General features: G+C 40.1%; 1 protein-coding gene across 2 annotated transcripts in view; it reads left to right on the plus strand.

The window, feature by feature from the left end:
- Positions 1 to 25,205, plus strand: part of BMX (BMX non-receptor tyrosine kinase) — a 50,997-nt gene that overhangs the window by 18,798 nt on the left and 6,994 nt on the right. Inside the window, exons 7-16 of one of the 2 annotated variants that reach the window (XM_070603754.1) lie at positions 2,482 to 2,657; positions 5,919 to 5,990; positions 6,657 to 6,710; positions 9,890 to 9,944; positions 11,239 to 11,318; positions 13,863 to 13,990; positions 16,464 to 16,538; positions 17,280 to 17,451; positions 21,035 to 21,251; positions 22,139 to 22,203. In XM_070603754.1, coding sequence (XP_070459855.1) covers positions 2,482 to 2,657; positions 5,919 to 5,990; positions 6,657 to 6,710; positions 9,890 to 9,944; positions 11,239 to 11,318; positions 13,863 to 13,990; positions 16,464 to 16,538; positions 17,280 to 17,451; positions 21,035 to 21,251; positions 22,139 to 22,203 — 1,094 coding nt within the window. The remainder of the gene's footprint in view (positions 1 to 2,481; positions 2,658 to 5,918; positions 5,991 to 6,656; positions 6,711 to 9,889; positions 9,945 to 11,238; positions 11,319 to 13,862; positions 13,991 to 16,463; positions 16,539 to 17,279; positions 17,452 to 21,034; positions 21,252 to 22,138; positions 22,204 to 25,205) is intronic. The other variant, XM_070603755.1, reaches the window with a different exon arrangement.

The following is a 25,205-nucleotide window of genomic DNA, read 5'->3' on the forward strand; positions in this document are numbered from 1 at the left end:
CTGCTTCCTTGGGGTCATAGCCATAGCCTCCTGCTTTTAGGCTTCTCAGGCAGGTGTCAGCCTCTTCAAATGCCAGGAGACACATCCAATGGCCTTCCAGTGGTTCTCTGGGAGCTCACCTGAAAGTAAGGGAGTGTCTCCACGCATCCATCGGCTCTATGGTGTCTTGGGTACTTATTTCCAGCTACATACACTCACACACACTTACTTCTATCTTTCTATCTAAGTAAAAACCACATAATTTTTGTGAACCAACATGAAAGGCAAAAGGAAATCCATTACTGTAGTAGGCTGAATTGTGTCCCCCAAATTTCATGTCTGCCTGGAACCTCAGAATGTGACCTTATTTGGAAATGGTCTCTGCAGACATAATTAGTTGAGAACTGAGATGTGATCATACTAGATTAGGACGGGCCATAAATCCAAAGACTGATGTCCTTTGAAGATGAGAGGATACAGAGAGATACACAGAGAAAAAGTCCATTTAAAAACCTAGGCAGAGACTGGAGTTACGCGGCCGCAAGCCAAAGAATGCCTAGAACCACCAGAAGCTGGAAGAGCCAAGCAAAAATTCTCGCCTAGAGCTTTTAAAGGGAGCATGGTCATGCTGAAACCTTGATTTTGGACCTCTGGCCTCCGGAATTGTGAGGAAATAAATTTCTCTTGTTTTAATCCACCAAATGTGTACTAATTTGTTATGGTAGCCCTAGGAGACTAATAGAATTATTAAGGTTTGGGGATTTTATTTTGATATCAGCAATATTGCTGTTTCGGTTTGAATATGTGCTTCAGTTCTGAAGCTTGAAAACTATGACCCTGTAAAACACCTAAGAGCAATGTCCAGAATAAGCAAATCTATAGGGACAAAAGGTTGGTTGGTGGTTGCCTGGGGCCAGGATGGGAATGGGGATTGACTACAAATGGGCATGAGTGATCTTATAGGAGTGATAGAAATGTGTTAAGACTGGATTGTGGGCAATCGCAACTTGATAAAACTTCTATTTCTAATAGTCACTGAATTCTACACAAAGAGAGATCTCTGCTTCCATCCTCACATCTTCCCTCTAATCTCTGACCTTCTTGTCTCCCTCTTCTAAGGGCTCTTGTGATTACATCTGCCCCACCTCAAGAATCCAGGATAATCTCCCCATCGCAAGATCCTTAACTTAATCACATCTGCAAAATCCCTCTTACCATGTAAGGTAACATATTCACAGGTTCCAGGAACTGGGACATGAGCATCTTTTGTGGGCGACACAGTATTTACCCTACTACAACTACAATATCTTTATTATTTTATCCTTTTAATGGGTATTTAAGTAGTTTCCAGTTTTTATCTAATTGAAATAATTCTGCTATGAACATTCTTTTACATGTCTTTTGATTTCATTGTTGGATATGTACATAGACTTTCTGGATCACAGGGGATGTGCGTGTCCAGCTTTAGCAGATTATGCAAACAGCTTTTCTTTTTTTTTTATTGAGTTATTGATAGGTTACAATCTTGTGAAATTTCAATTGTACATTAATGTTTGTCAGTCATGTTGTAGGTGCACCACTTCACCCTTTGTGCCCACCCCCCACCCCACCTTTCCCCTGGTATCCACTAAACTGTTCTTGGTCCATAATTTTAAATTCCTCATATGAGTGGAGTCATACACAGATTATCTTTCTCTCACTGGCTTATTTCACTTAACATAATTCTCTCAAGGTCCATCCATGTTATTGCAAATGGAATGATTTTGTTCTGTTTTGCAGCTGAATAGTATTCCATTGTATATATGTACCACATCTTCTTTATCCATTCGTCTGCAAACAGCTTTTCAATGTGATTATACCACTTCATACCCCATGCAGCAAAGTATGAGAGTTCCAGTTGCTCCAAATCTTTTTTCTTTTTTAATAAGGAAGATTGGCCATGAGCTAACATCTGTTGCTAATCTTCTTCTTTTTGCTTGAGGAAGATTGTCCCTGAGCTAACATCTGTGCCAATCTTCCCCTACTTTTTTGCATATGGGATACCGCCACAGCATGGGTTGATGAGCAGTGCGTAGGTCAGTGCCTGGGATCTGAACCCGCAAACCCTGGGCTGCTGAAGCAGAGCATACGAACTTACTCCCTTGCCACAGGGCCAGCCCTAGTAGTTCCATATCTCTTCCAATACTTCGTATTTCCCTTTTTCTTTCTTTCTTTCTTTCTTTCTTTCTTTCTTTCTCTCTCTCTTCTTTCTTTCTTTCTTTCCTTTTCTTCCTTCCTTCCTTCCTTTCCTTCCTTCCTTCCTTCTTTCTTCCTTCCTTCCTTCCCTTTCTTCCTTCCTTCCTTCTTCCTTCCTTCCTTCCCTCCTTTCTTTCTTTTCTTCCTTCTTTCCTTCCTTCTTTTTCTTTTCTTTTTAATTTAAGAGCTGATATACTTTGGTTGTTAGTTCCCAGTACATGAATCTGTGCCTCACTGTGATATATTAAAATCTCTTGTCCTCCAAAGCTGAAGATTCCTCGAGCAGTTCCTGTTTTCAAAATGGATGAACCATCTTCAAGTACCACTCTAGCTCAGTATGACAGTGACTCAAAGAAAGACTATGGCTCCCAGTCAAACGTCAAGATGCGGTATATTCCGAAAGAAGACTTCCCTGACTGGTGGCAAGTCAGAAAACTGAAAAGGTAAGCCTCCTCTTTTAGTCTGGCTGTCCAGCATATAGAATAGACATTACCCCACTGCCTTAGACCTCAGCCTCAACACTGTCCACGCAGGCCTTAGCTGAGATAGGGCTCTCCTCTCAGAAAATGTTCAGTGCCAGAAGTCTAGGCAAACAGTGGCCCCACTGGGACTGAGCAGCTCAGACTTTCCATTTAGATTATCCTATCTCATGATCTAAGTACAGTTATGCACCGCATAATGACGTTTTGATCAACAATGGACCGCATGTACAATGGTGGTCTCATAAGATTAAAACCATATAGCCTAGATGTGTAGTAGGATATACCATCTAGGTTTGTGTGACTATATTCTGTGATGTTTGCAAAATGACAAGATCACCTAATGATGCATTTCTCAGAATGCGTCCCTGTCATTAAGTGACACATGACTGTAATGCTTGAGCATTTTGTTCCCTCCTCTTTCTCTCCCCCTTTCTCCCAAATAACCTCACATTCCAGAACTCTGAATCTTTAAAATATATCCTTTACTTGAAAAAGATTAAAGTGGGCTTACTTTTGTAATGTGCTTCGGACATCACTGGCCAAATGACAGGTAGCATTTCAAGCAAGACCATGGCTTGCTTTCTCAGGATGTACACCTTTGCCTCTCCTGACATGATTACTTTTCTCAGATTTTTTAAGCCAAAAGATGCTACCAAAAGCCAAAATTGAAAGTACCCTGAAGGCAAATTGTGTACGTCTCTGGGATCTGGCACCAAGTTGGCTCCACACTTGATGCTCAAAATATATTGAATTGAACTGCAATATGACAATAGAGAAAGGGTCAGGTGACTACCCTTCCTTATTTGCTGCCTTATCCTTCCAACTCATCATGTTGTTCACTGTCTGACATCTTCTCACCCAGTTATTAGCATCTCTACAGGGTACCAACGTCTGTCTTTCCCCACAATGGAAGCAGGGCATCTCTCTGACTCACCGTGTATCTCTTTTCTTTGTTTGCTCCCCTGTCCTTCTATTCTTTCCATCCTCATCCTTTTTACCTAAAGCAAATGCCTCACTGTACCAATGATACAGCCACAGGGCCATACGGAACTTGAAAGGATATAAGTGAATTCTTTCAGTTGTTTTCAGTATAACAAGTCATGATGCCTTTCAATCTAAAGCGGAGCTAGAATCTAAATATATTCATCTATATCTGGTGCCTGAGGGAAGGAGTTACATTTATTTGCCTGAAACCCAGTGTTCTTGTGGAAGGACACAATCAATAAGCCCAGAACCAAGAAGAGTGGATGTCACGTCAACTTTGTGCCGGGTCCCCTCCCTGCCGGAAGCCCCAGGGATTCCCTGAGGGAGGTGTACAGTGAGACTGACCCACCAGTTTTCAAATAAGAGGTCAGCACTATTGATTCACATGGGGTTCCTGAAGAGCTGCCAACTCATGGATGACCAGATCCTATCTTTATTTAAAATGCTGATATTTTGTTCATCGTGGATTTTTTGTATTAATGTTTATTTTTTAAAATATTCCACTAAAACACTACTTACCTCAATTACTGAGTTTTTTGACACACCCTTCAATTTTGCACCCAACATTTAGTCCAGACCCTAGGTTATTCCCTAGAACTTCAGAAAGCTAGTTATCTGAACAAAAGATTGATTAATCACTTCTTAGCATGGCAGCGTTACGTGTGTGAGTGAATTATGATAATTGCTAAAAGGGCTTGAACTTTAAAAACGCAGCCATGTTTCTCAGCTCACATAACTAGATAATATTTTTTATCAACTTTCTGTCATTTGTGCTATCTTCGCCTGAGCTGCCTTTTAATCTTTGGGTTTTTTTCTGAGTAGCAAAATAATCCATGCTCCCATTAAAGCATCGCAGAATATTCTGTGTACATTCCTCTAAAATATTTGCTATGTGCATGCCACCTGATACATAGAATTAAAAATCAGCTTCTCGCCACACAGTCTTCTCTGCCACTTGTTCTCTTCACTGAACATCTTTCCCATTCGAATACATCACAATATACTTAATTTTAAAAAATTAATTGTGGCAAAACATAATATAAACTTTACCATCTTAGTCATTTTTAAGTGTACAGTTCAGTAGTGTCAAGTACATTTACGTTGTTATGCAACCTACCTGATTATTCTGAATGTCTATATAGTATTCCATTATATGGATAAACCTAAGAGATGGACCATTGATGGACATTCTCCACGTGTTGTTAAAAACAATGAAAATGCTAAATAAACTGCATAGCATTTTTAAATAAGAATTTTCTTATGAAGAGATGAAGTAAAAAAGCTATGTTGGTGAGCAAGGCTCTTTGGGAGGGCGGGGAGGGTGGCGTTCTAGTGTTGAGGGCTTTCTCCAGGCACGCCTTGAAATAGAGCCAGAGGAGCGTTTACTTAAGGAAGCTTGCCACTATGAAGCGTGGTTTTGAAAAAGAGCCTGGGATATGAAGGCAAACAGAAAATAGGTCTTACATTCCAAATAAAACAGCCTTTGGACTTGGAGAGGTAAGCAGTTTCTCATGCTCTGCTTAACACCCAAAACGAAAGAGAGAAAATGACAAGTGGCAGAGAATGATGAAAATCCTGCAGATCTGTCTGTGTCCACACAGAGTTAAAAGTTCGGTATTTCGGGGGCCGGCCCCGTGGCCGAGTGGTTAAGTTCGCGTGCTTCGCTTTGGCGGCCCTGGGTTTTGCCGGTTTGGATCCTGGCGCAGACATAGAACCGCTCATCAAGCCATGCTGAGGCGTTGTCCCACATGCCACAACTAGAAGGACCCATAACTAAAAATACACAACTATGTACCGGGAGGCTTTGGGGAGAAAAAGAAAAAAATAAAATCTTAAAAAAAAAAGTTCAGTATTTTCAAGACTTTTAATTGCAGTCACAACAGTATAGAGGAAAATAACATTTTAAAATATGTAAGTGACAGAATGCTTGCATATCTACAAGGAAATCAGGGCAAAACCCACCAAGATGATTTATTAATCCAAGTCTTCTATTGTTTGGGGTTATTACGAGCCTTTATTAACAATTCTCTTTTGTTTAGGAATACTGTCGAACTACTGATTTCTATTGGAGTCCTGCAAGGATGAAAATGTGAAAATGACTCATTAGCTTAAATTTCCAAAACAAGTGAAATGTATGGGTCAAAATGTTAAATAAAGCTAAAACATATCTAATGACTTTCTTTTGTCATTTAACATTCATAAATGAACATAAATTTATGAAATGTGTCTTTTTTGTAGCAGTGAAGATTTTGCGTGCAGTAACCAAAGGGAAAGAGATGTTGTAAATCACAGCACCTCAAAGATGTCATGGTAAATCAAACTCAGATATTCCTTTACTTCCATTTGCGGGAAAACTGACCAAATTTTCAATGATTTTGCAACTAGACTTTACATGAAAGTAAATATGAACCAAAAAAACCCATGTAGTTTGCCTCTCCCAACCCTTAAGTTGGTCTGAGTCGATGACTTATAGGTTACAGTTTTCCTCACACTGGTTTTTCCAATCCATCATCCATAATCTACACTGGTGTCAATATGAACATTAATACACCTAGCTCAGGCATCTCTAGCAGGAGAAAAAACAACCTTGAGTTGAATAACTCTCCTCTAAGAATAGCTCTATATACAACCTGAGATCTTTTTTTCAACTTTATGCCACAGTTGCCTCTGAAGACATCTTCATCTATTTCATGATCCCACTCTTCTTAAGAGTCAAAGAAACTCACATGCCTGGGGCCCTCCTGGGGGCCTCCTGTATCAAAGGGTCATGCTCTCATTAGACTGGGCATGAGCTCAACTTTTGAGTGACTCTCTCTTCACTTTACTGACTCCTTCCCAAGTGCAAAAAGGGAAACCCGACAGTCTGAATTTTATTTATGTGGATGAAAGCAGGGTGGGATTTGATATTGCACTGCTAGGCACTTAGAAGATTTCATGGTGGTTTTTTGTATTCATGTTGTTTTCTCTCTTCTTAAGGGGATTCCCTGAGTCAAGTTCATCTGAAGAAGAGGAAAACCTGGATGACTATGAGTGAGTTTTGAAAGTCCTCTATGTTCCTTGGAAACTAAATATAGATGTTGCTATTCTACTCTTCCCCAAAGGCATTAAAACGGATAGCTCAGACTCGCTCAGGAGGCTGTGTTTACATGGTAAACACAGGTGAAGTTTTGGGCCATTTATCTGGAGGACAGGTGACAAGGAGCTGGGTTGTTACTAGTGAAAATATTTTTTCCCGATCTGGATTATCTAAATTGGCTGCACGTACTCATTGGATTCATCATATACCTGGTGTCCTCTTCGTTTCCCTTTGTCTTCAGAGATACAGCATATGACATTTCTGCTGATTGTTTCTTCCCTGGAGGCCTTTCACCAGGTGATGACTGAAGGTTCTTATTAACGTTGAGTCCATCTTTTGAAGTTATTTATGATGCAGTAATTTTACAAGGTAGCACAACAGAGACTTGAACGTGATAACATTTATGTTGAGAGAGTCCTATTCCTAGGGTGACCTTATCATTTAACATCCAAAGCAGGACACTTTAGAGAGAGAGAAAGAGTGTACTATTAAATGTTACACCTGACATCAGGCATAAACTGGACTCTTCTGGGCAAATAAGAATGTGTGACCACTCCAACTATACTGAGACAGGTTGGTCTACGTGGCCATTAAGGTCCTTTCCAAAATCTAAGATTCTATCATTCTACAAACAGGGACAAATGAGTCTCCTGGACTTCAAGATTGGCATTAAGGAGAGGTGGGAGTACCAGGGCATACTGCATCTCTCAGACACCTGTTATCCAATGGCAACCAATTCGTTTGAACACTAGGATTATGCATATTTCTAGTTCTGTTTTTGTACGAGTGCTATGTTGGCTATAAATGCAATGAGAGCTTTTATAAAGTACATGCCACTGTTTTGACTTTTCCTCTTACCTCTAACCCAGCCTGGCCCTAGGCATACCTGTCACATTAGGGAAGACATGCTGTACCCCCCACCGCTTCGCAGCACGGTCTCTTTGCCACCTTCTAGCTCTTCTTTAGCCCTGTTTTCTTCCCCAACATCTACCCTCAGGAAAGCATCTGATGGAATAATTCAAACTAAGACATAAAAGACTGAGAAAGACCAGCACGAAAATTATCCAAAGATAATTTCACTTTAACAGATAACAAAGACTTAAGCCAATGGGAGTGAACCTCTAATCACGGATTTTAGTCTTTAGCATTTAGATGAATTGGAAGTCTTTCTTTGATTCAGAAAACTCACGTCTGACCATATAGATAGTCTCTATCTCCATCATTTCTAAATTCAAATGGTGTGAGATGTACATTGGAGAAATGATCAGGAAAGACCTGCCCTCTTCAAAGAGATGCTGAAGGGAGATCAGGACTGCAGGGCTGTGTGATCTGGGGCTCAGCCTTCTTACCCTGTACTTGGTGCCCTCAGCTTCTTGCTCTATCAGTGTCACTGAAGCATTTATTTTATGGCCATAACTTCATGAGCAACTCTACTCCACTCCATTAAAGACTGAGGCTCTGAGGTTTAGGTGGAAAATGATCACTTAAGACTAAGCCTAAATCTCTACTGTTCTGACATTGAAATGCTGAAATAGTTTTTAAAACAAACAGAGCCAGGCCTTAGCAAAATTATGACACAGGCATAGTGTGTGTGTGAGTGTGTGTGTGTGTGTGTGTGTGTGTGTGTGTGTGTATGGGCAGGGAAAGGGGGAGTGTAATACACAATCTCCCCTTGCCTCTCCAGGCCTTTCTCCTTATTCCTGATCGTCTCTTTCTTCTGTCTCCCATAGGCGTATATCCTGGATCATATTCCCTGAATAGTCTTTTAATTAGCTATGCTTATCTTAAACTATTAGCTCACTAAAAAAACTATCAGTTAATATCTCAAGTGTTAATTATACAGTATCTATAAGGGTAGAGTTAAAAGAGACTTTAAACTTATCAAGTTCAACCCGCATCCTAATTTTACAAATAAGGAATTCCAAGGTCCAAAGAGGTTAAGTGGCTTTTCCAAAGCCAGACAGCTACTTATTAGGAAGTTATGTCTGGAACACAAATCTCCAGGCTGGCTGGTCTAAGGCTCTTTCCACTTCGTTGAACTAGCCATCAACTGACACCCCACCTTCACTTAATACACTCTCACCTCCTCATGGTTTCTTTACTCCTTAGGTGTTACCTTCTAGCCAGAGGGTCCTCCCAAGCCCCCAAACCCATGCCCCATCCCACTTCACCCCCTGTTTATTTCCTTAGTATGATGTTTTGGCCAAAGCCAAAAGACTACAGACATTGTTGATCTCACATAAGAAACAGCTCTGTGGCTTGTTGAGCTCCACATATAAAATAAGACATGATGTCCTTGGCTAACTTAGTAAAAATGGCAGTATGTAAAGGTTACACCTGGCTGTCCCACATCATCTTTTTCTCAGTTAAGTACAATTGCTTCTGTCTTAATATAACCTTAGATGCTTATCTATTATTGCTATTCGGCAAATAATATATATATTTTTAGAGAAGCATTTGCTTTAAAAATAGATGCTATGAGGGGGCTGGCCCTGTGGCCGAGTGGTTAAGTTCGCGCACTCTGCTGCAGGCGGCTCAGTGTTTCGTTGGTTCGAATCCTGGGCGCGGACATGGCACTGCTCATCAGACCACGCTGAGGCAGCGTCCCACATACCACAACTAGAAGGACCCACAACGAAGAATATACAACTATGTACCGGGGGGCTTTGGGGAGAAAAAGGAAAAAATAAAATCTTAAAAAAAAATAGATGCTATGAGGTGTGTTTCTCTTGGATCACTAAATGAAAATTATAGGATTGAAAGACAGGAACTTTCATCCTTGGCAATCCTGACTTTCCCTTTGGAATATTCTTCATTGGTCTAATCTCTGGCTCTCATGGAAAATGGTGAAATGTAGGAAAACTTAGAGATCGCCTAGAAGGAGGCCAAAGGTTTCTAAATGCCAGCCCATTTAAAAATACAGATATGCAGGCCCCACCCCAGAATCATAACTGGGTGATGGAGACTTAGGAATCTGAACTTTTGAAAAGCTCCTCAGGAGATTCTCTTGAGCAGCCAGGTTTGGAAACCCTTGATCTAGGCCAACATCTCATTTTATAGATTAGAAAGTTGATGACAACTTATGCAATTAAAAATTATTAATTCTCAAATACGGAATTCCTTTTTATTGCAGCTGGTTTGCAGGTGACATCTCCAGGTCACAATCTGAGCAGTTACTGAGACAAAAGGTAAATAATCTAGTCTTTAAAATAGGCTTTAAGAATCTCTTTCTATTGTTGGGCCCAGAGGATAGTGCACCTGTCATAGAAACTTTATTGCTAACGATAGTCAAGTCACCATAGCGTTGGTCATCCAGCAGATGAGATACCAGGCCCTTCACATATAGCCACTTCCTCTGATCCATTATCTATTGCTGTGTAATAAGCCACTTCAAAATTTAGTGGCTTGAAACAAGATTTATGATTTCTCACCATTTCTGCAAGTTTTGCTTAGGGTCACTCACATGGCTGCATTTAGCTGGTGGGTTGACAAGAGGGTGGAGTTCAGCTGAGGCAGTCAACCGGGGTGCCATAATTCTTTTCCATGTGGCTAACTTGGGCTTCCTCCCAGCATGGTGATCTCAAGACAGTGGTTGAAGAGGACACGCCCCACAGTTCAGTGCTAGCATTTATCTGGTCTCTGCTTTTGTCATGTTTGCTAATATCCTACTGACCAAAGCAAGTCACGTGGCCCAGCCCAGAGTTAACGTGAGAGGGGACTACACAGGGCACGAACACAGAGAGATGACTCATTGGGGCCATCTGTGTAAGAGTCTACCTCAGCTCTGTCACTGCTCATTAGGACTTCAACCAGAGTACAGCAGATGTAACAGGGGATAAATCAACCTGATTTTCTTACCAATTGGTATGGAATTACCAAGAGCAAACTTCTGACCTACAAAAATGACACTTTGATATGGTTCAACCTAATAAAACACACCCATTATTTCTTTGAGGGGTACTAGTGAGAATGTGATGACTTCACTACCTAACTCAGTATTTGGTCACATTCATAGTTTATTATCTGCTCTTTCTGAAGCTGGATCTGCTTAGAATTAGCTCAAGTCATTAAGAAAGACAAGTCGAGCATAGAATTTTAACAAATGATTTATTCTGCATCTTTGGTTTTCTAAAACCTTCAAAGAGCGTGATAGGCGATATCCGGTTTTAAATTTTATTTCTGAAAGATTAAAACATTAGGCTTGCACAAACACAAAACAGAGAAAATTGCCAGAGAGGGTTAAAAATTAACTAGAAAAGAAAAGTTGAGGCACACGGGGTAGAACTGTAAAGAAACTGAGTGAGAAAAGGAGGAAAGCTAAACCGTGGGTCCCCTTCTGTGCCAACTGTTGGATAATCTGTGTCATCAATGACATTTAAAGTGGATCTAAAAGATCTAATTTCCTACCACCTACCAAGAAAAATAGTTTTCAAGAATAATGAAAACGTTTTCTGTTCCTTCCGCATTTACATTTCTTTTCAGGGAAAAGAAGGAGCGTTTATGGTTAGAAATTCCAGCCAGGCGGGAATGTACACAGTGTCCTTATTTAGTAAGGCTGTAAAGTAAGTATGACATGAATTTATTTCTTTTATCTTTTGAGTATGTTCTTTGAATATGCCTGTCACTTAGTCACATTTTTGGGGTAAGACATCTTCTTTAAAGCCTGGAATTTGGGATCAAAGTATTTCTATTGGATGTGACCATTGCAGTTGCCTTTTCCCCTACAATTTCCAAGAGGCTGTGCTGTGGCTGATCCCCTCCTGCCTGTCCCAGGCAGCAACAGAGTGCCCAGCGCACAGCACCCCTCAGTAAACATTTGCTAAAGAAATCCTGGGTTATTTTCCTTGATTCAGTCATAAGCCTGAAAGAGAGAAAAACAGCAATGAAGCCTCTACACTCTTGGCCTGAGCCACCTGCTGAGCTGAGAAACCTACCCCAGAGTCTGGTTTTTAGCGAGTCTTTCCAGTGGGGGCAGAGTCAGCAGAAGGTTAAATCAGTGTAGCTGTGTTCCTGGACAGCTTCCTTCTAGTGGGCTATCCTCTTTCTGTGATTAAGAGGCCTGGTTTGAAGCTGTACTTCTGGGTCCAAATCCTGACTCTACCATTCCAGAGCTTTATGACATTTAGGAAGTTTCTTAACCACTGTGCCTCAACTTCCTCATCTGGAAGGGGACATAATAATGATTATTATTTTCTATGAATGAAGCGAGTTAATTCATGTATCGGATCAGAACAGCGCCTGGCACATAGTAAGCACTCAATAAACTAACAGCAATTACTGTTATTGTTGCTGTTGCTGAGAAAGAGTAATTCTCCTTGCTCCAATACCTCCACCTCAACACTAAGGCACGTAAGACACCCACAGTCATCTCATGCAAGTCATCGTCACCAACATCAGGATCCCCCTCCAGAGTTTTACAAGCCAGTTTCCCATTGGTTATTAGTTCTTTTGTTCCTTCTAATCATCCTGCAAAGCAAATAGGAAAGCTATTTTTATTTGCACCATTTTACAGATAAGAGGATTGAGGTTCAGAGAGCTTACAAAGACCTGCCTGCAAAGCTCATAAATGACTGACTTGAAGCCTGGCCTTCAACAGCCAAGTTCATGTTCCTTCAACCACACTCCTGTTTCTACACTGAAATTCCCAATGTTTCGGAATAAGAATCTGGCCAAATCTTGATTATGATCTTTTGAAAGAAAATATTTCTATGTGTGTGATCCTTTTTTAATGGTGGAATTGAATGGTCATTCTGCTTTGGTGCCCTCTTCATGTACCCTGCCCTGTGGTGCATATATATATTTTTGTAATAATTAAAAAGCTATTTTATTTCAAGAATTTTTTTAGGGTACCTACCTCCAATGTGAGGTAATTGGATGTATCCTAAGCGGTCATATGACGTTCTCCAATGCCAAAAGCCACATCCTAGGGGCATCTCATGTGCTAGGTTGCGCACCTGGATGCTGGCTAAAGCCAACCACGTAAGAACCGGGAGAAGACTTGGTTCACTAACTGGCAAAATCTCTGTGGCACTCTGGCCCTGCAGTTCCAGCCAAACCTGATACCGGAAGTCCTCCTAGTCAAGCTTCTTGACACGAAACTCATTTTTGAAGGTGGTCAAATAGATAAATTAGCAAGTATATGAGGAATCACATTAAAACAATCCCAATCAATGAATCCAGAAGCCGTCTTTTATGAAACACCATCAATGGGCTTGAGTGACTCTCATGCTGAGACCAAGAGCCAAGTAGCCATTTGCAACAAAGAGAAATACCCTTTCTCTTTTTTCTAATTGCAGTTTTAACTAGGCTGGCATGACAGCAACACAATTTATTAATAGTTTCTTATGCATGAAGCATAGTGCAAACTGATATATAGATAATCTCATTCAATCTTTATAACACCCAGATGAGGTAGCTAGCAGGCAGTAGAACTGGAGTCAAGCCCGGTTCTTGACGCTATACCATGCTCTGAAATCCAAAACAGGCATACCATTCCTGATCAGCCTAAACCAATGTGCATCAATTCACCGCTATTTTCTAAAAGTAGAGCAAAAGAAAAAAAGTGTTTCATACAAAAAAGATACAAGTTCACCTGAGGAATTAAAGGATATCCTAACCCACTTCATCTTGCATATTCCACTCCCAAAAGGGCCTCCCATCCATGTTCTGGGTGAGAACACCCACAGCCTAATCACCTTTGCCTCCCAGATTTTTATCTCTATTATTATCCTAAAAGAGAATTGGTGTTCAGAATAATGATCGTAAAGAACTGCAGGGCTCTCGATCATCAAAGGAAGATTCCAGCTTTAGACTTACTAGGGAAGGAACAGTCCAGAGAGCTGGAATTTTGTTATGCATGAATTCTGTATGTGCACAAAGGATCGGTTGAGTTCAGAGGAGCTGCCTTCCATAATTCCTGATTGTCATGGCTGCCTCCAGAAAAACACCAGATGCCCACACTGAGAAACCGTCTCTGACTTCCCTATCCAAGATTTACAAATGCAACTAAATTAATTATTTAGCCATTGTTTAATCAAGCTTCAATTGTTTATTAAAAACGACTAACATTAAAAAAAATAAGTCTAACATTCTTTCTTCCTTACCAGTGATAAGAAAGGAACCGTCAAACATTACCATGTGCATACAAATGCTGAGAACAAATTGTACCTGGCAGAAAACTACTGTTTTGATTCCATTCCAAAGCTTATTCACTATCATCAACACAATTCAGCAGGTAATTTTTTTTCAGTTTTTCTTTTATAAGTCCTTGTTGATAAATATCACTTTTCTTGGATACTACTGATCCTCTTAATATTTTCAATTATATAGGGAACCATGAAAGTAGGGAAAGAATGCTCTCAAGCCCTATGCCTGCTGTGATTTTTCACCTACGTTTCCTGGAATATAACATTATGTACTCTATAATGCCAGAAAAAATGGAGTTGAGTGAGTTGAGTGACTTAGAAATAGAGATTCTCTTTATAAAAATATTTGCAGGTTTTTTTCTGCCTGTAGAAGTAACTTGTTTGCAAAATTTGAACATAATAGAAATGTATATCATTGGAAGGGTAATCGTCATGGACAAGTTGATGTCTATTCTGACAAAATTTTTTTCTATGCTGATACTAACAGTTATTAGTCATTATATATATAATGATAAATTTTGCATATGTAGGTATACACATTATATTTTTACAGAGGTGAGATCATTCAACACATACTACATTTCAGCCTTTCTTTTCTTTTTTTTTTTTTTTTTGAGGAAGACTAGCCCTGAGCTAACTGCTGCTGGTCCTCCTCTTTTTGCTGAAGAAGACTGGCTCTGAGCTAACATCCGTACCCGTCTTCCTCTATTTTATATGTAGGACGCCTACCACAGCATGGCTTGCCAAGTGGTGCCATGTCCGTGCCCGGGATTCGAACCGGCGAACCCCGGGCCACCAAAGCAGAACATGTACACTTAACTGCTGCGCCACCAGGCTGGCCCCACAGCCTACTTTCTTTATTCAATGTGTCTTAGAGGTCTTTTCATGCAAATATACATAGCTTACTTTGTTCTACTTAACAGTTACATAGAATTCTATTGTAGAATTACTCCATAATTTATTCACCTAACCCTCTATTGATATTTTCACAATACACCGATGTTTCAGTGCAAGGTCCTACACATGTAGCTCTGTGTACCTGTAAGAGTGTTTCTGTAGCCAAATTCCCTAGAAGTGGAATTTGTAATAGCTAAGAACATTTAAAATTTAGACATAGTCAAATGCTTTTCAGAAATATACGCTCCCACCAACAGCAATTTCCCTCATCCTCACCAACACTGGGTGCTTTTACTCTTTTCAAATTTTGCCTAATCACCTAGTGAAAATGTATATAGAAATACATTCTAATGGAGATTAACTAACCTTATTGTGGTAATCATTTCTCAATATATACATGTATCAGATCATCACATTGTACACCTTAAATTTACATATGTTATATGTCAATAACATCTCAATAACGCTGGACAAAAAAGAAATGAAAAAAGAGATCCCTTCTAAATGTCTTTTCTAGAACAGTGCCGCTTATGGGCAGTGACTGGATGAATTTCTAACAATGCGTTAAAATAAACTGTGGGCTCAGCGTCGAATTTGTGCAACTCTATCCGACCTGATTGCGTGCACATTGGTGAATTGGCCTTACTCCTGGTTTTCATTTTGGTTCTTGCATTTTTCCTTTGTCTAAATTTCCTCGATTGTTTATTTTAACCTGTAGCACCTCAAAAGTACCCTTTGGAAAAGGTATTTTATAAATAGACATATCCAAGTGGAATGATTCCACTCCAGAGGATGCTCAAGAAACTCCACAGAGTACAGGAAGAAAATATTAAAGTGTTTATTTAGGTTTGTTTTTTTAGATTTCATTCTCTTAAATTTTCTATTTGTGAGTATATTTTATGATTCACATAATTTATCAATTAAGCAGTAATTGTATATATACATATTTTGGAGGAATGCACTAATTTTTTTTGGTCTATTAAAGGTTCAGGATTTACTCATATAAAAAGTAAACAAATATATAGGAAAAGGAAGGAGGAAAAAAGGACATGTGTGGTAGTTCTCGTGACTTGGAAAACGTCACACATTTAAAGCAAGAAATATATTTTTTTGAATGAGTTCTTTCAAGCCATTGTAAATACTATGACTGTTTTAACCCAGCTTTACCATAACTTGATGTAAACAAATAAAATGCCTTTACCACTTAATGCAATTTAGTAATGTGTTCAATTTTTAAAAATTCAAGGGGTTTGCTTTTTATTTTGCACCCTTCTAAATTGTTTGGATTTTTGCCAAATGTATGTGCTGTGTGTTTACATATTTAAATATAGGACTATAAGGAGATAGCAAAATAAAAAAGGGAAAATTTTTTAAATGAAAGATTCCATCAAGCAACTAACTTCGATGGGATTTTTTTGAAGTCAAATAAATTGGTTTTACTCTTTGAATTTTTGCTTTACACTGAGCTAATTAGTCAAAAACAAATTAGTACAACTACGGGATGAATATGGTCAGGATGGATTCTCTGTCTGCATCACAGCAACCTGAACTCTGCGCTTTTTCAGCTGCTCTGGAGGGAGCATAAGCAGAGGTGTGAACCATTAGGATGTAATCTGGTGTGATATGGTTTGATGATGTGATGATGTGGTGCTGATTCCATTGCAGGCATGATCACACGACTCCGCCACCCTGTGTCGACCAAGGCCAACAAGGTTCCCATCTCCGTGTCCTTGGGAAGTGGTATGGACACACTCTTGGGCTCTTAAACTCCATTTCCCACCATTTTTGGTTAAATGTATATATATATAGTTAATTTACTGAAAAAGGAGGGAAGACAGGAAGGAGGTCCCTGCTCAGGTTGTACCAGGCAGGGCTTCAGCTCTAATGTATTTGTTCATTTTCTTAAAAAAAAAAACAAACTCTATTCTGTCCTCCCAATCTAAATCTGCAATCTCCCCAGCATTACCAAAAAGATTGTCAAATTCTTCCTCTTGATAAACCCAATCATCAGCCTCTAGAACCCCATTGCCTCTCCTTTCTTCTTCCGGGATTCTGTGCCTGTTCAGGGGAACCAGTCTTCAACCTTGAGTATTTAGGATAATGACATCCACCCAGATCATGGTTTAATTTGTTTTATAAGAAAATGTAACAATGTTTTACCAGGCTAAGGGCATTGAGCACATTTTGACACTGAACCTTTCCAAGTTGCCTCTAGTTGGCAAAGTGTTTTTACTCAGAGCTTTCTTGTTAATAACTATAGCTGCTTCAAGAACAATATTGTCCAGGTGGCATTATCATGTGGTCTAATAGGTCATAAGACCACATCACTAAGGGTTTTTTTTTAAGTGGGCTACTTAAAAAGTCTTGCTATCCTTCATATTATCAATTGGAAACTCTCACTGGAGAGAAAATCTCTTGGAGAGCTTTTAGCCCCAAAGCCTTCTATTCCCATCCTAAAGAATGCCTGTCTTGCCTTATTAGGACTCTGGGAACTGAAAAGAGAAGAGATTACCCTGCTGAAGGAGCTGGGAAGTGGCCAGTTTGGAGTGGTCCATCTGGGCAAGTGGAAGGGGGAGTATGATGTTGCTGTTAAGATGATCAAGGAGGGTTCCATGTCAGAGGATGAATTCTTCCAGGAGGCCCAGACCATGATGTAAGTTTCTTCTGAGGAATGACAATTTAGCCCTCACCGTGAGAGGACGTTCATGCTAACAGTCCTGTCCCTAATATTTACAACGCCTGGAGCAAGACTCCACAGATCATAGATATTAATACATAGAAATTATAAACAAGCTAACACACTGTTAAATAAAATCGGTTCTATGCTCCTATTTTGACAAGTATACCTTCATAACAACCTGAAAGGCTGTATTCAAGTTTAGAGTTCTCAGACTCTAGAGAAACTAGCCTCTGGCCCGTGCCCCTCCACCCAAACTCCACTTCTGTCTTTTCTCCTCCCAACCCCAGCTCCATCCTGCCCTATACTCAGTACTTATTGGCAGACACAGCATTCAGTACATCCAAACTCCCTGTGTCTCCTGCAAATAAATATTTATTGGCTAATTATCTTGGTTAGGGGTAGGCATCTCAACAGCATGGCTCAGTCTTAGGGGGACAGACCTAGGAAGAGTCTGCACGGATCCTGGCAGAGGCCTCAGAACCATGTGGACAGGGGATTCCAGAGTCCTGGTACCCTGAGGGTGATAGAGAAAGAGATGGACAGGTTCTGAGTGGGTATGTCTTCTTGGCCCTTTGGTCTCCTTGCCTTGTGAGGAGGTGCATAGTGGGATGAGGAACAGAGTGGGGCCCTGTAAAACACATGCCCAAGAGCAGGAGCTTCTAGTGGCCAGGACTAAAGCAATACTGAACACTAACGCCCTATGGACAGTATCCTTTTCCTTCCTGGTAGCTTCAGTACAGTCTGGTAAAAATCCCTTTCTCACCCTACTTCTTTCCTCACCTGACAAGTGAAGATACCCTTCCTAATGGGCCTCAGCTCCAAGCACTGTCCTCAGTTCTTGGCAATACATATGTGTTCTCTTTCTCTGTTCTTTCTCTCTCTCTCTCGTCTATGTAAGTACAAAGAATTATTATTATTATTATTGTCATTATTATTATCGTGTGTGTGTAAGGAAGATTGGCCCTGAGCTAACATCTGTTGCCAATCTTCCTTTTTTTCACTTAAGGAAGATTGTCACTGAGCTAACATCTGTGCCAATCTTGCTCCATTTTGTATGTGGGATACCACCACAGCATGGCTTGTGTGTAAGTCTGCACCTGGGATCCGAACCTGCAAACCTCAGGCTGCCGAAGTGGAGTGCACGAACTTAACCACTATGCCACTGGGCCTGCCCCACAAAGAATTATTTTGATGATTCTACCTCTTTTTGTCAACATGTGAATCAGACTTTGAAGGGTGACCAATCATCCGGGTTTTCCTGGGACTTGCCTGGTTTTAGTGCTGAATGTTCTGCATCCCAGAAACCCCTCAGTGCTAGGTAAACTGACACAGCTGGTCATCCTACTTTTCGGGACCCGATCAGCATGATGTGAAAACAATGCTATAGCAGGACTGTGGTCAAAGATAGTTGAAATCACAAATCCTAGCCCATTACAGAATAATAGCACTTTAAAAAAATTTTACTTAAAACATTTAGGTAGTATTTATAGGCATCTCTCCGAGCACTTTCTAGATATTAACACATTCAGTTCTCATAAGAAGCCTATGAGAGATGTACCATGGTTATCTTTGTTTTATAGGAAACTGAAGCACAGAAATGTTAAATAACTTGCCCAAGGTCACCAAGCTAGTAAAAGCGGCAAAGCAGAGATGCAAACCAGGGCAGACATTCCAGTGTCCATTTCCTTAGTCATTCCTTTATGAAGGCCAAAGGTGCCAGGAGAATCAGAACAATCACTTTTACCACAATTGCAGAATTGTTTGGAAGCAAAGGTACCATGTGAATATAAGCCTTTGGCTGGGGCTGGCTTCATGGGCATGCAACCTGCCCTGTGGAGAGGCCCCACACTTTGAAGGGCTCTTCACTTGGTTTAATGCTGTGCTGTCACCATCTTGAAATGCTTAATAATTCTTAAACAGGAATCCCTGCCTTTTCATTTTGCACTAGTCCCTGCAAATTATGTCGCTGGTTCTGCCTTTGGCAATTGTGCTGTCATAAAAGTGGGGAGAGGGCCCTTGATGTCTTCTTTGTGTAGGACAAAAAAATCTGGCTGAAACTCCCTTAGGCTCATGGTGTAACCCCTGTGTCCTGGTGTGACTTTAAAACATATTTTTTGCTATTACTAAGCTGGTAATCATAAAGAATCATAAAAAGTCATTACCAAATCACTTAGTCATAACGAAAGAGGTCAAACTGTACCATAAGGGGAAATTGTTAAATCCCAAATGTAATGGTGAAACTGAGGCCTGTCATGTGGGACATATCAGTTGACATGGTGTTCCCACCATAAGCTTGTCAGTCAGTGACTGAATTTGCTCAAGAAACAGTTTTTATGGGGTGGTGGACCTTTGTCCCACCACAAGCCCTCCCTCTGAAGGGAGCAATGCTGAGTACCATGCAGGTCTCTGAACTTGCTGAAAGATACATAACTGAGCTCATTGCCTTGAGTAACATGATAAGTCATGTCCCTATAGTTAAACTAAGAAGGAAGAAAATAACTAAATATTTCATAAACCCTTATTTATTAAAAAGTTTACAAGTTAACAGGTTAAATTTGGATTTACTTTACGCATCTGAACATTAAAGAATCATCCTTAATTACCTGAATCTATCTATTGAGAATAGATCAATCACATAAGGACAAGTTGGTGAACATCATGATAGCTGAGTGTCCATCCATCATGACCTACCAGAAGTGCTGTGACATGTGGTTACTATTTTCTAAATTTATTATTGAAAGAATAATGTAACAATAATATAAAATGAATTTTTTTAAAAGAAAGAAAAATAACGCCTAATCTCACTTCCCTAACATGGCAACTATTTCCATTTTTCCTATGCCCTTCATATTCTCAAACAATTATTTTTATTTTTTAAATTAATTAATTAATTTTTGAGGAAGATTAACCCTGAGCTAATATCTGCCAGCAATCCTTCTCTTTTTTGCTGAGGAAGACTGGCCCTGAGCTAACATCCATGCCCATCTTCTTCTACTTTATATGTGGGACACCTACCACAGCGTGGCTTGACAAGCGGTGTGTAGGTCCACACCCAGGATCCAAACCGGCGAACCCCGGGCTGCTGAAGCAGAATGTGCAAACTTAACCACGGCACCACCAGGCTGGCCCCTGAAACAAATTTTTTAGAATAAAATACTTAGATATGAAAATTAGATGCTTTAAAATGGAAGTGATTGCTCTTACGCTATAGCTTCCTCCAAATCAGTCATGGAAGTTCTCAAGTGCCACGAGACGAAACAGGATTTCTGAGGCAACAGACCATTGCTTCCCTGATTCTCTGCAGGTAAGTTGAACACAGCCCCCGCAACTGCTAAACTGCTGCTGGGGTTGTCAATGTCCAATGTGAGGCAGCACTGTTTGCCTCCAAAGGCTAACGCTCACAAAATAAAATCCTAAACTTTCCTCTCTCTTTCTCTGATCAAGTAGAAGGGGGAAATTAAAATGAACAAAAATCTGAGAATGATTCTTCCTCAGGACATCTGGAAAATGGAGTGTGGAAATTCAGTACTGAACTTTGAAAATCTGTTGTTTCTAGGAAACTCAGCCATCCCAAGCTGGTGAAATTCTACGGAGTGTGTTCAAAGAAATACCCTATATACATAGTGACTGAATATATAACCAATGGCTGCTTGCTTAATTACCTGAAGAGTCATGGTAAAGGACTTGAACCCTCCCAGCTCTTGGAAATGTGCTATGACGTTTGTGAAGGCATGGCCTTCTTGGAGAGGCACCAGTTCATACATCGGGACTTGGTAAGCAAAGCCATTGGAAGCTCAAAGAAAGGAAAGAAAGCAATCCACAGTTCCCGCTTCCAGCAGTGGGCCATCAGGAGGGATGGCAAGGAGGGCATCTTCACTTTTACTTTGCCTACTTATGACTTGCTTAAATACATGACAGTTTTGTAATGAAAACCACAATTTCAAAATAAAATATTTAAAGTACAGAAAGAGTCAAAGAAGCCATCAAGATCTATGTAGTTGCATTGTGCTATGAAGGAAAACAGATGGAAAGGAAAGGCTTTGGTCAGTTTAGTGTTTCTCGGAACCTTTAAACCCAAGTTGACCTTTACTCCGGGAAGGGCTTAGTGCTAAAGCAGTCACTTAATACGATAACTGAAAAAACAAAAGAAAAAAAAAAGGAAATAAAATTGGTGTCTTTGGGTCAGGGTGGGAGTGGGGATTGTTCAGCTTGCTATGTACTGGTGCTTATCTTTAGAGATTTCCTTGTCCTGAATAGCAAACATGCCATGCACACCAGGCCAGTGCATTCTCTGAGTCTCAGTGCAGCATCATGCCTTCAAAGCCCTTCTTAATGCACGGTATCCTAGTGGTGGAGAGGAAACCCCTAGAAATAATTTTTCCCTTCTCGTTGATGGGCTGAGGTTCTGTGTTTAATGTGAAATACCTTTCATGTTGTTTGACAAGGATGGATGCTTGGGTGAAAACACTTAGGGAAGCACATTTTCATTTCAAAAAATTGAAAACTGCAAAGGAAAAAAGACAGCTTCTCAACATTTGGGTTTTTGATAGGCAATCTTAGATTTTGCTGAGAACTCTGCCAAAGAGAAGGAAAATGCTGGATTCTGACATCGGATTCTTGGTCACTTTTACTACTTGGTAATTTTGTTTTTCCTCCAAAGGCGGCTCGGAACTGCTTGGTGGACAGTGATCTCTCTGTGAAAGTATCTGACTTTGGAATGACGAGGTAAGCCGGCTCCAAAGGGGCAACCTATGAAAGAGAGATTTCCATTCACATCTAAATGCCATCATAATTGAAGACTTTGTGGGGGCGTAGAATCTGCTCTGAATTAGGGCCTTGGAAACCTGGATCCCCTCCCCCATACTACCTCTGACTACCTGTGAAACATGTTTCACCTCATTTCTTCACCTGTAAGATGGACTTGTTCTTCAGAAATCATCCAAAGTCCCTTTTAGTTCTTCTAACACTCTAATAAATATTTTCTAAACTTAGGAATAAATTCCATGAGAGATCCTAAATATTTAAATATAACATGCTACAGCCAGATTATTTGGCTACATATATTTTTAATTCAATCAAGGCTCCTTTAGCCCTTTCTGCTTTTTTCTCAATATATGTTCAAATAGGCATAGCATTACCACTAGGAAAGATTTTGTTGTCGTGTCATTACATTTTATGTATCACCAAGTAAGACATGGAAGTAGACTCGGAAATTCTCTTGGTGAGCATTCTATCACCACTTCATGATTTGGAGAAATTATTTTGATTCTTACAGCAGTTTAAAAGAGTATTCTGTTTCCTTGATTCTGAATCCTCATGCTATTTAAGCCTCAGAGTCAATTTTCATGATTTTACATGGGAAATGAAGACATACATGTTGGCCTTTCCATTCAACAAAGATTTATTGGGTGCCTACTAGATACCTGGGCCTGTGGGAGATACTGATATGTCAGATAGTCCCTGCCCTCATATGCTCACATTTTAGTCCAGAAGGCAAGTAGATGTCCCTAATGTTGAGACAAAATACACCTATAAAGTTGTGCTGATTCAACATAAGCTCACATAATTCTGAGAAAGAATAATGCAGTTTCAAAGAGACCTGAAGTGTTGGCTAAGGCCAGCTCTATATTTAGCAAACATGGCTCTAAAACACTATAGGGGGATCTATTTTTTTAAGTCTTCCCCAAAATTCAGTATTAGGAAATGCTCCTCTTCTGGGACCCCTCAATATTGGCAAGATATCCCTTTAGGTGTGTGCTACCTGCCATCACTCCAACCATCATACACTGAGTCTCCTACACTGACACTCCAAATGTCTAGCTCTCGGGAGCGCAAGAGTAAAAGCTATTCATGGCTCCTTAGGGCAGGGGAAGCTCCCAGGACAAGGGAACTGATCCCCACCTTGTTCTCAAAGCAGGAACGTTGGCTGGTATGCTAGCATCCAGGGAATAGACCATCAAGTTCTTTGTAGCTTAGGAAAAGGGAGACACAAGGTCTTGCTCTGAATAAGGCATCCTGGAGGCCATGCACCAGGCCCTGTTGGTCATGAAGATCTATGGTCCCACCGTTCAGATGCCTGTGACTTAACTTGGTCCTGATGGTTTGAAGGGAGCTTTAAGCCATGAGCAGAACCCAGTCAGGGGTGCCAGGGTAGTTTCCGGGTGTCTGAGAAGCTGAGGGGGGCCTGGGGAGGGAAGTATGGAAGGTGCTGTCTATAATCCTATGAATGTGTTATTTATTTATTATGATTGTTAATATTTCAAAGAATGATTTGCCAAATCAGCTTTTTCTGATATTTTTAATTACAGTAAATATCTCTAACACATTTTGGTGTGTAAAGTTTCCTACAAAGTGTATCCAAAATTTCAGTTTCCATAATTTTCATTTTCCTATTTTTTTGAGTTGAGTTGTTATTTTGTTGTTCTTTTTTGTGGGCAAATATACAAGGTTCCCCTCTGTTAATTATATTAATAATACATGCTTATTATAGGAAATACAGCAATAGTGTATAAAGTAAAAAGTAGAATCTGCCCCTGACCCCTTCACTTCGTTTTCAGCACTGGGACCAACTACTGCTAACACATTTGGTGGATGTCCTTTTACACCTTATTCCTATGTATACCCAATCATATACACAAATATGTACACTTACCGTTTGTTCCCACAAAAATGGAATCACATTATATATACCTGCTTTTGCACATAGCCATATACCATGGGCATCTTTTTATTTTGATAAATATAGAACTATCTCATTTTTCATGGCTGCACACTATTCTATTGCATTAATTTGCCATTTTATATTTAATTGCTCCTCAACATATAGCCATTGAGGTTGCTTCCATTTTTATCATTATTACAGACAAAAGTATAGGGCACATCTTTGAATATATTATGGTCTTGATATCTCCATAGGATATTGTTTTTCATCATTGTTTATAACAGAAGATTAGAAGCAACTTACATGGTTAAGCAGGTTATGTTAATCCATCAGAGGGAATACTATTCAGCTAATAAACATGATGCTGCAGAAGAAATGTGACCATATGGGGAAAATGTTCTTGATATGCCATTAGAAGAAAAATAAAAGCAAACTGCAATGCAACAGAAACCCAATTTTGTTCGAATTATATATAGAAAAAAAAGATTGGAAAATACAAGCAAAAATGTGTCTTGAATGGTAGAATTACAGGTTATTTTGGGGGTGGGATTCTGAGTGCTTTTAGTTTTACATTTTGGTGGTTTTTGATATTTACTAAACATTTTGCCTTCAGATTTTGGTATTTTCAAAATTAGATTTTTTTTTAAAGATTTTATTTTTCCTTTTTCTCCCCAAAGCCCCCCGGTACATAGTTGTATATTTTTAGTTGTGGGTCCTTCTAGTTGTAGCATGTGGGATGCTGCCTCAGCATGGCCTGATGAGCGGTGTCATGTCTGCACTGTGCCCAGGATCCAAACCGGCGAAACCCTGGACCACCAAAGTGGAGTGCGAGAACTTAATCACTTGGCCATGGGGCTGGCCCCTAGATATCATTTTTTAAAGATTACAAGTCGTAATCAGCCTCTAGTGAAGCTTGCACATTGAAAGGAAGCAAAAGATCCAGAAAACCGGGGCGTTTGGCTGAGGCTGGATGGCTCTATGTCCTTCAGCAGCCTGTACCGCCATGGAGACAATGGTGGCCAGCAGAGGTCTTCCCATTTTGCACAGCCAAGTGGCTTAAGATCTA

This window comes from Equus przewalskii, chromosome X (assembly GCF_037783145.1).
Source record: "Equus przewalskii isolate Varuska chromosome X, EquPr2, whole genome shotgun sequence".
Taxonomy (NCBI): Eukaryota; Metazoa; Chordata; class Mammalia; order Perissodactyla; family Equidae; genus Equus; species Equus przewalskii.